The 10,823-nt window shown below is 45.4% G+C and overlaps 1 gene segment (V, D, J or C); it reads right to left on the reverse strand.

The window, feature by feature from the left end:
• Nucleotides 1–1,960: 1,960 nt before the first annotated feature.
• On the reverse strand, nt 1,961–5,955 carry LOC137147606 (immunoglobulin lambda constant 1-like). The segment is given in 2 exon segments: nt 1,961–2,644; nt 5,904–5,955. Coding segments are annotated over 2 exon segments (375 nt in total).
• Nucleotides 5,956–10,823: the final 4,868 nt, after the last annotated feature.

Raw genomic sequence — 10,823 nt, forward strand, 5'->3', positions numbered from 1 at the left:
AGACGAGCGTTGTGCTCGCTGGTTACTGGGACTCTTACATAAAGGGTGCTCTGACTAGCGAGGGGTTAGTAATACCGACGCTGATCACTGACTTCCATCACTGGAGGAAGAGGAGACATCCTGGGCCTGATTTTCCACCCCCACTTACACCAGGTAAACTGGAGCAAACCGCACTGAGGTCAGCACACTTAGCTCTGTGTAAACAGGTGTCAGTGAGAGAGGATCAGGGCCCATTTCTCCAGGGTGGGTGCTGAACGCTGAATGGTGGGCCACTCATGCCCCAATGTAGAGGCACAAACTTGAGCTCAGAGGCTCCCCTTTCCACCCACCCAACCTTGCAGTTGTCAAGAGGGAGGGAGCTATATCTCCTGGGAGGGAGGCAGGGAGTTAGAACCAGGAGACCAGCCTCTTGGGAAGGGGCAAGGGAGTGGGGAACCTGGGGGAGACCATCATGCAATAATTGCTGAGCCGTTTGAGTCCTGAACTAGAATCCCAGAAAGCATGAAATTCCTGCTGTTGGTCTGATTGTGGCCTTGTGTTTCGTGCCTTGGTTAATGCTGCTGCTCTTCAACAAGGACTGTTCCTTAGAGCAGCAGATGAACACAACGCTTGCAGAGACACAACTGCTTCAAAGACTGTTTCCATTCATCAAAGTGCTTGTGGGTCCCGTTCCAAGTGGGGAAAAGCCCCAACTAAAAACCCTCTGATGTTCCAAACAAGATCATTCTTATAATGGGTCAAATCAAAACTCTAGATCTATGCAACTTCTGATCTTTGGGGTGTTTGAAACCCAGATCCAGTACAGGACTTTGGGTTTGGGTCCATCTCAAATTTCAGTGCAGATGAAACAATCACTTAGCTAACCACTTAGTAACCACGTAGCAAAAGAAAAGTTACTCTGTGCCTGGAGCACTTTAATAAGTAAATGTTTTAAAACATGACTGCAAACTCCTTGGCTCCATCTGACAGCTCCCTCCCTGCATATGCACGCGTATATTTCATTCCACTGTGCATTGTGCTGGACAGTGGCCTTTGTACAGATCTGGTGGAGGGAGAAAAGAAGGATTCAGGTAGGTTCTTCCCTGATCCCTAAAACTCACTTCCAGAAGTGGAAAACATGACTGGCCAGAGAGGTGACCCCCAAACACTAGTGTTAGATGGTGCACACCTCCTTCCCAAATCCTTCCATGAACAAACAGATTTAACCCAGTCTTCTGGAGCTCCTCAGTTATTCATTTAAAGTGTACATCACTGCGGAAGACTCTGTTTGAACAAAGTCATCTCCTTTGCCTGCATCTAACTTGGGCACTTGAAGTCCTTGATAACTCTTCTGTAGGAATTTGGTTCCCAGATGTACATAAGTGCTGCTGTCTGGAATGAACTTCATTGCATCTGCGGGTCTAGACACTGTCATCACCCTAAGGAGAAATACCTCCACACGGTGTGAGGTTTGTGTTGCAAGACTAGACAATAGTATTTAAAAGACCCCGACAGTGTGAACTGACTCTTCAGAAATTATGAGCAGCAAAGAGCTATAAACCTCCGAAAAGCCTGGATTTTTATGATTTAATTGTAACTAGATCGTTTGTATTATACAATCAAAAATACCTAGAGCGGCATTCTGTCACCCCCGCTCATTTGGAATAAATAACAGCTACTCTGGGATTAGCCCCATTGACTTCTATGGGACCAGCAATGCGACTGAGAGGCAGAATTTGGTCCTCAATAATTAACCAATACTATTTGCTGTAGGGGAGAGTTTCTGCAGTAGGGATCCCTGGATCTTAAGAAGGCTGGATTTGGTATTACCACCTGAGATCAGATGAATCTTTAGCTCTAATAGTCAAGGAATAATATCCCAACTCTATGATGTTAACGTTCACATAGAATGATTTGTATTAAGTAGCTAAGAAAAAGTTTAATGCAAAAGAGATCAAACACAAAAGGATGAACACTTGGATGATAAAGGTACCTGTTTTATTGGAAGATAATGTAAATAGGTAAAATACAGTCAGTAAGTGTGAAGAGGACAGAAAAAGTTGAACTCTTCACAGACACAGCAATAGCTGAATGTTTCTGGTTTTATTAATATGGTAACAAGGCTGCATCAGAGACTAAAGCAGGAAGGACATTTCCAGGAAATGCAAAGGGGTGAGAGCAGTGGGAAAATGAGAATAACAGCATGTATCAAAGGGATCTGCAAAGGGATCACATAAAACAGGAAGCAGATTTGCTGGAAATCAGCATTATGGTTCCTGGCTCCTCTGGGAAACTCTGCTGACAGACACAGGGACCGGCTGAGCCCCCTCACGGTCCGAGGGCTAAGAACACTCTGAACTCTTCAGGGACTTCTCGAAGTTCTTCCCATCGTGTGTCACCTGACAGGTGTAGGACTCGTGTTTCTTCCAGTCTGCTGCATTCAGAGACAGGTAGCTGCTGGCCATGAACTTGTTGTCACTCTGTTTGGATGGCTTGGTGGTCTCCACTCCAGTCGAGATCGATTGGCCATCAGCTTGCCAGGTCACTTGGACTGACCCTGGGTAAAAGCTGTTCAGCAGACACACCAGTGTGGCTTTGCTCTTTGTTTGCATCTCTTCCGCGGATGGTGGGAACAGGTGCACAGTGGGAGATGCCTTTGGTTGACCTACAAGACAATGAGATTCAGTGTTAGGATGAAGGAGAAAATGTAACGTAATCAAGCTGAATTCTAGAAAGCGCCAATGCAGAAAGAAGAAAACTATTTCAGAGCTAGAGAGAGAGAGAGTGTGTGCGTGTGTGTGCGTGTGTGTGTGAGAGGCATCTCCAATTTTCATTCATTTTGAATTTTTCTCTAGATGGCAATGGAGTTTAAGGTCCAGTTTTGCAATCCTTATCGCTGTGGATATTACTAGTGTGAATAGTCTCAATGATGTTAATGTTACAGGGGGACCATCTGCGTAAAGACTCCTTAGAGGAGTAGGAGTTGAGGACTGGGCCCTGACTCACACCTCCGAGATGAAACATGCACAAGTAACCTGCTGAGAGCTACTATCAGGAAAAACCTCTGACCAAGCCATTGCACCGAACTCACATCAACAGCACCATGCCACAACTAGCAGCTTTCATGCTCCGAGCTGCACATTGTGCTAGTAAACACATGCAGCTGGTATTTGAGGTGATGACCATCCTCTGATAAGTGGTGATCTGTGCTTTGCATCAGTTTCGTTTTAACGTGGGGCCATAGCTGAGAACACTTATTTTTTGCATTGCTGGAGTTACAGAAAATTGGGTACCCTTCTGTTGAAAAACGCTTTCCTTTCAATCACTGCATCCAACAACTAGCCCCTTCCTATGCCCTACACTCCTGGACAAGCGCCCAGACTCTGTGGAGATAATTATCTCCAGTAGGCTACTCTGAAAAGAACTTTCAAAGCTTCAAGCACTGTACTTTTGAGGGTTTTTTTTTTTTTTTTTTAAAGTTCAGTTATTTAATAAAATGTTATAAAACCCACTTCTTGGGTTTTTTTCTTCCATGCAGGCTTAATGGGATTTTATCTGTTTTGAAATGAAGACAGGAACCTTGAGAGAGGGGGTGATCCACAGCCCACTGAATTCCTCAGAAAGACATCCACTGATTTCAATAGGCTTTGAATCAGGCTCTAGACAATGATCTGGCCCACTAGAAACAATACCTCTATTGAGGTCAGTAGTGTTACTCTGAATTTACACGGTTGTCACTGAGATTGGAATCTAATCCTAAATATGTAATACATTTCACAATTCATACCCAAGTCATTAACTAGATACGTTTTCAAAGTGAGTTCTAGTCTTAAATCAAACTTACCACTAGCAAGGCAGGAAAAATCAAACAAACCCCCCTGAAAGAGTGCCATTAAAATTCAGAGTTCAGCAAAGCAAAAGAAAGCAATTCCAGGGTTTCCTATAGGGTTCGTTAATGTAGCATTCTTTGATTATTCCTTTCTACACTGCTGCTTTAGGATGCAATCCAGCAAACACGTTAATAAATTATTAGGGAGGCTTCCTCATCCTAAACATAAAAAGATCTTTGTTTTGTCTCTTTGACATATTTCTGCCTATTAGATGCTGGAAGAATTAAAAAAAAAAAAAAGGGGGGGGGAAAGGGGGTATTGATCTTTCCAGTGCACGGATGAGGGCAGCTAAATGTGGCAGGACCGTTAAATGATTCAGTAGTCTAAGGTAATGATCTAACCTTCTTAGAGGTTTTCTCTCTGAGTAGTGCAAGCTATATAGGGCTTAACATCTCATCCTTTGAAATCAATGGTAAAGCACAAATTGGACCTGATCCATTGACTTCAGTGGGTTTTAGATAAGACATCTATAGAATAAGTAGAAAGGAGAACTTTAGAGTAAGAAATCTCTTGAAGTGTTTAGCTTCTAACATGCAGGGGCTTTTTCTGTTCATTTTCTGTTAACCTCAGTAGTTTTCCCCTCTATAAAATGTGTATAACAGGTTTTGTGGAAACACGAATCTGTCTAGCTCTGAAGTCCCTATTGTAGTCCAGATAATTAGCAATTATCTGGTGAAGAAGCCCAGTGCTAATGCAACCTTCCATGAAAGTTTCCCTTTTTGTTTTAATAAGGTCACTTCATTTAGGGTTTTAGCATTTTGTGTTTGGCTCTATTTGATGTTGTAACTGTTGCTGTTGGTGATATTTCAGCTGTGCCCCTTCCCAGGATAGGGGGACACTTTGTAAATAAAATGGCTTATCAAGGGAGATTTAGAGCGGGAGATAGTGAGTAAGCAGACCTGGGCTCTGTTCCTGACTCTGACACTGATGTGCTGTAAGACCTTGGGCAAATCACTTTGCTTCACCTCTGCACTTCAGACTCCCCAAGTATAGCATAAGGAATAGTAGCCACTATTGTAAAATACTCTTCAGATCCTCACAAGGCAAAATGGGTGAAATCCTGGTCCCAGTGAAGTCAATGGCAAAATGCCCACTGCTTCAGTGGGGCCAGGGTTCCCCCCAATGTATTACAGTATTGTCATTACTGATGATAGTCTCTATGTTCCCCTGACTCCAAAGATTCAGAAGGCCCAGCCCTGTCGTTAATTACTCCTCGACATATTTCTTCTAAGTAAGTTTTAATATTTGAGAAGTCATAAAGGAGCCTAATATATGTCTCATCCTCCCCTGGATTTCCACAGGAAGCTCCCATGGGGGTCAGTGGGAGATCTTTATGCAGAACAAATGGAGAATGTGCCAGCGGTTTCAGTAGGGGAAACCTGCAGCAGCCTGAATTAAGGTGCCCCTTTTCTCACTTGTCCATGCCCAATCACTGTTCACTTTAAAAATGTAACTCCTGCACTACACTGCGCATGGTTGGAAATCTGAACTGGACTAAGGAAGCAAATGAAGTTTTGGCTCATCTTGAAAGCCAAGTGGCAGTTTGTCTTGGTGACATAATAGTCTTCTGAAAAACAAAGCTCCTATATTTCACAGGACACAGCATTCCCTTTCTGAATGATTGTGGCTGGGGGGTTTTTCCTTCAAAGAAAGGAGGGAAACAGAAACATTCCTGCCGCATGAACTAGCATAATTCCATTTGACTGGGTCACAATTTATTTTTCTAAACCCCCTGTGATCTAAGAGAGCCAGCAAACCACACATGAAACAAACTAGGGCGTGGAACGTAGAAACATCACTCCTGGTAAAAACTCAACATCAGTTTTTAAAAAAGACAAAATACTTGTGATAAATTTCTGTAAATACAACTACAAGCCCATTCTTAATTACAGAGTAAAAGTAAAGGAAAAAATTTCAGTGTGATACGTTATACCACCTGTCTGGAATGAAAAGATGTGAAGTTTAAAAAAAAGAGAAAAAAAAAGGCATAAACTAGCTGGACAATGATTCTAGAGGAATATTTCAGTTACTTACCAAGGACGGTCAGCTGGGTTCCTCCTCCAAAGACATACACACAGTGGAACATGGCTGTGCAAAAACCTCCAAGCAGAAGGAGACCCTGTATGTGGGCTGACTCAGGAACTGACCAACTCTTATTGCATCATTTCTGTGATGCCAGAGATCAGGATGATGTTCCTTCTCTCCGAGGAGACTCATGGTCCAATGAGTGAAATGCTGGGTGGTTGGGAACTGGCACTGCAAGGTGCTCCCATGTAGACACCACGTGTAGAATGAGAACGTTGCCACCTTCACACCAGTGGCCAGCACCCTCTGGTTTGTGGATATCCTGGGAAGTTCTCAGCACTTGACGCTTATCATCGGCTGTTGCTAGTTAGTGTTTGTGGATGTGCTGGAACAGTGGCCTTCTAGGTGAAGAACACTTGAACAGAATAGCAGAACGTTCTGCTCTTCATTGATTCAGAGATGTTTAACAGATAAGATGGGGTTCTCTACAGAGAACCTGGAGCACCTATAGACACGAACATCAAGGGCCAATTCCTGCACTTATGTCCCATAATCTTCAAAAAAATCTTCATTTTTGTAATGTGCAATTCTTTAGAGGAGAGGATACAACAGGTATGAGGTAGGTCAGACTCCTGCGTTTTGGAGGTCAAACTGGACTGAGACACTTAAAAATGAAGTCCCAGAACCTATGTCATTGGACAGTCAGCATAATTGACTGCTGAACATAGTGTGTTGGAAATGATGGGTGAAAGCTGGTATTGCATTCTTATAGTAAGTGATCCCAGTTCTCTGTAGTGGTCATTATTGTCTTATGGGAGAAGTTAGTTATAGTGTACTGTACCTTATCTGATCTGCATCTTCAGGAGACACGAAGACGGGCAGAAGCTGCTCCATCCCATGTTTGTAGGAGATGTTGCTGTGCCAACTCTTGGCTATAAGGTGTCTGGTTCAGGATAAACTGGAGCTCTGGGCCAGTGATCCAGTGTTTAGGGTTTATTTGCCAGGGAATAAAGCTACATCATCCTTGGTTTAAGGCCCAGCAGTAGGTTCAGTACAGGTTTTGCTGATTACTGTGGGTAGCTGAAAACCGGTCAGGAACCCCAAGGCTCTTCTGTTCTTATCAAAGCTGTGTCTGTCTGGTAAACTCGAATTTACCAAGTCTTTCTACCAATATGTGCTGGTCTTTTAATAATATGGCAGGATACAGAAACCTGGAAACCACCTGCAGAATTAACTTCAGCCCGTATATGTATTCTGATCTTTTTGCCCAAAGAACCAGACACTCTTGTCTTCAAGGTGTTGATTTGAAACACTCAGCCTTACAGAGCTCTCCTCTCCCTCCAGAGGGTCACAGGGTAGATTCACTTCCTGGTGCCGAGGGGACAGTTCACTTGTGATGCTAACCCTCCCACTCGAGGCATCCGCAATGAAGCTCTTAGCTGTGATCCCTCTCTCTACTCAGCTGGTTTCAGCTGTACTTCCACAGCACTGCGCCATCCCTCTGTCTGGAAATGTGAGCTTCTTTCTTTGGTATCTATCGAGTCCAGCTAAATGTCATCATTAATGTCCAGGAACTGAAAGAGAAGCTCATGTATTGTCATGATATTGGCAACCGTAACCGTGACAGCAGAAGTCAGTCATGTAGAAACACTCCCCAGGAGCCATCAGTAGGAGAACAGCCCGGCGGATTAGATGCAGGTTGAGAGATAAGCAGGAGGCTCCAAGGGAACCTGTGATCACTAGGCTGCCTCAGTGCAGTCTGTGCTTGCTCTAAGTAGCAAGAGCTTGCTCGGCATGGATCCCGCTTGGGAAATAAGACGTTTGGTTAACAGGCAGGCCATCCCGAGCAGTTGATACACTGAACAAGTTAAATGCAGTGTCAGCCTCTACCAAAGCTGGCCTCACCTGCCTCACTTCAGCTGGGGCAGAAAAATCATCCGCCTGCATTCGGTACTATTTTACTATTCAGAATAACTTGGCACACTGCAAACACACCAGCGCTCCCGTGCTAATGAGATCTCACACAGCCTCGTGCTTAGCCCATCGCATAGCCTGTCTGCTCTTTCCAGTACAGAGGCTGGCTCTAGGGCAGTACACGGATCCAGTTAAGCCCTCACGCAGCAGGGAGGCATTCATCCCAGCAGAAGGCAGAGTGGGGTGGCCGGGAGTTGTGGGGAGACTTTCCTCACCCTGGAACTCTACAGATCTGGAGGGTGGTTCTGAGTCCACTCTCCTCACTTCTTGACCAGAGAAGTCTGCTTTTTGGGCAATGGCAGCCCCCTCCAGTGCCTTTCCACATGGGGAAGTTTGCAGCTCCCTGTGCAGTTCACTGGTCTCTAGATGGACTGGGAGCATCCACCAGGGTCTATGCTGGCTAAACCCTGAGTTGGTTTAGTCTTAAGTTGTTCTAAAGATGCAGGAGAGCTTAGCTTGATGCAAAGTGCTCAGGGAAAAATGCAGCAGAGGAGCTGTGTGTGCTTTGTCTATTGGAGCACAGCATGGTTTAGTGATAAAAGAATATGGCAACTTCTTTCTCAGACAGTATGTGCCCAGCTCTGCTCTCACCCCAAGAATCTGCACTGCAATGATTATGAAAGAATCTGTAAGATTTTTTCCAACTCTGCACTTTAAAGCAAAATAAAACAAAGCGCAGATTTCTGGGCTCACTGACTTCCCTAACTAACCTGTGAGGAGAGCTTTCCAAAATACTTCTCTCCGCCCTTTGAAATCCTCCTGAAAACTACCTTCAGGAAACCAGGAATCCTAGAGTGGACCCTTCTGTGACGTCAGATGTCCGAAGTGTCATTGCAGTGTATGGCTCATGGACACAGTCAGCACACCGATATTCGTAATGACCTGGGAGCCAAAGTTGCATTTTCAAAAGTGATTTAGGCACCTGGGGGGGCAGATTTTTAAAGGTATTTAGGTGCCTAAAGATGCAGATAGATGCCTATTGGGGTTTTCAAAAGCACCTAGGTGCCTAACTCCCATTGATTTCAGTACCTTTAAATATCTGGCCTTTAAGTACTGTGACGGGGCCAGCCCTGACGGCTACAGGAGGGCGCTGGAAGGCATATATATCAGCCCCAGGCTTAGCAAATCTTTGCTCCCAGAGTAGAGGGCGGGACCGGGCCCCCCCTGCTCCCACCCAGCTGCACCACCGGCATAGCCGTAAGGAGCGCAGACCCACAGGGCAAAACAGGCCCACCTTCCCACAGTACCTAAATCCCATTGACTTTCAATTATACTTTGACTCCTAAGGGCGTTAGTCATTTTTTAAAATAACCTCAGAACTTCATGCAATTTTTCAGTCTGTTCATCAGAGTCGATTGCAGTTCCCTGTTGCAAGGCAAGAGGATGGATTAATAAACATTGAGCAAAGGGAGTTAAGCTCTTTCCAGAGCCTGTGCATCAAGAACATCCTTATTTTACAAAATCAGCACAAACCAGCTGGTTCTATCAGTGAACTCTTTATGATGGGCTTTCTCTCTCTCTGATCCCTTTACTCTCATATTTGTATTGTAAGCGCCTGAGAGCGTTTGAGAGCCATTGTCTCCTTTATAGTCTATACAGCATCAAAGACCATCTTGGTGCTGCACAACACAATAATAATCTGGGATGATCGTCACTTGTGTGCGTGCTGGGATGCAGGGACAAACAGGTGCAGGGGTGTTCAAAACACGTGACAGGGAAGAAAACCTTGCACGATGGAGGAGTTTTAAAGAGTCTCCATCTGCCTCCTTATTCCCTTCCATAGGTGGTGGCCATGCCTAACTGGCCAGCCAGCCACGTGTGTCACTCATACCGTATGAGTCAGATCCCACCCTGCTGTTATCAAATACCTAGACAAAATGTCAATTTAACCCTGGCAGCTCCTTGACCCCATCAATGATTGTTTTAAAATCTGTACGACGGTAGGAGAATCAGTGTCCAAGTGTCTCTCTTGGCTGCATGGCCCAGCACTGCTCAGAGGGTCCATGATCACTGCTCTCCATGACCAGAGTTCCCAGCCATATGCACGGTGTGTGCTGCTGTGTGGGAAGGGTGGGACAGACTCCAGCGGGCCCTTCAGAATATCCAGTCTCACCTGCAGCATGGAACTGATTCCCCAGCACAGATTGATGGGTTTTCAATGGGACACAAGCTGTCTGGTCTAATCCATGAAGACCCCAGCTGTGCAACACACCAGAAGCATTAAGGACCGTGGCTGTACACACAGAGAATCCTGACAGTAACGTTGTTATGCTTTATTTGTAAATCAGTCACTTGAGGAGCATCTTTCATCTGAGGGGTTCCAAAGACTTACACGTTTACACTGATGGTTAAATTGGACATACGGTCACTGCCTCCATCTCTGATTGAAACACAGCAGCTGGCCAACCGTGACCGACAGCCCTGGCTTAATTCAGGGAGATTTCCATGTACACAGGACCTGCGGGGAGGTCAGGGTAGGTGGGCAGAGAGCTGTCAGCCAAGCTGGCGTTTGGCAGGATATTAAAGGCCACTTCTCCAAAGAGGGGTGTGTGGGTCTTTGCTGAGCACAGCAGCCAGGACCTCTCTTTTAGAGCATATCCCAGGTAACAGCCTTCAGCAGTGCGGTGCCCACAGTCGATGGGACACACTGGGACACTTATTTTCCTGAGTGTTGGCCTGTTCAGCAAATAGCCCCATTGATTCCAATGAGGCTCCTTGAGGACTGAATAATGCTCAGGGAGATGAAGGGAGCCAGAATGTGCTCCATGTGAGAGTGGAGTTTGACTCATTATTATCTCGTGGAGCTGACTGCTACCAGTAGGACTAGTAGCAAGGACCCAGCCTAGCCCTGCCACTCTGTTGGGAGGTGTCAGGATCACAGCAGAAGCAGAGCTGGCTGCAGACCCACAGGGTTTGCATTACGCTGTCATGCAGCCCGTTGTCACCCAGTGATTC

The sequence above is a fragment of the Emydura macquarii genome, unplaced genomic scaffold (assembly GCF_026122565.2).
Source record: "Emydura macquarii macquarii isolate MOO-44397 ecotype Brisbane River unplaced genomic scaffold, CSIRO-AGI_Emac_v2 contig_554, whole genome shotgun sequence".
Taxonomy (NCBI): Eukaryota; Metazoa; Chordata; order Testudines; family Chelidae; genus Emydura; species Emydura macquarii.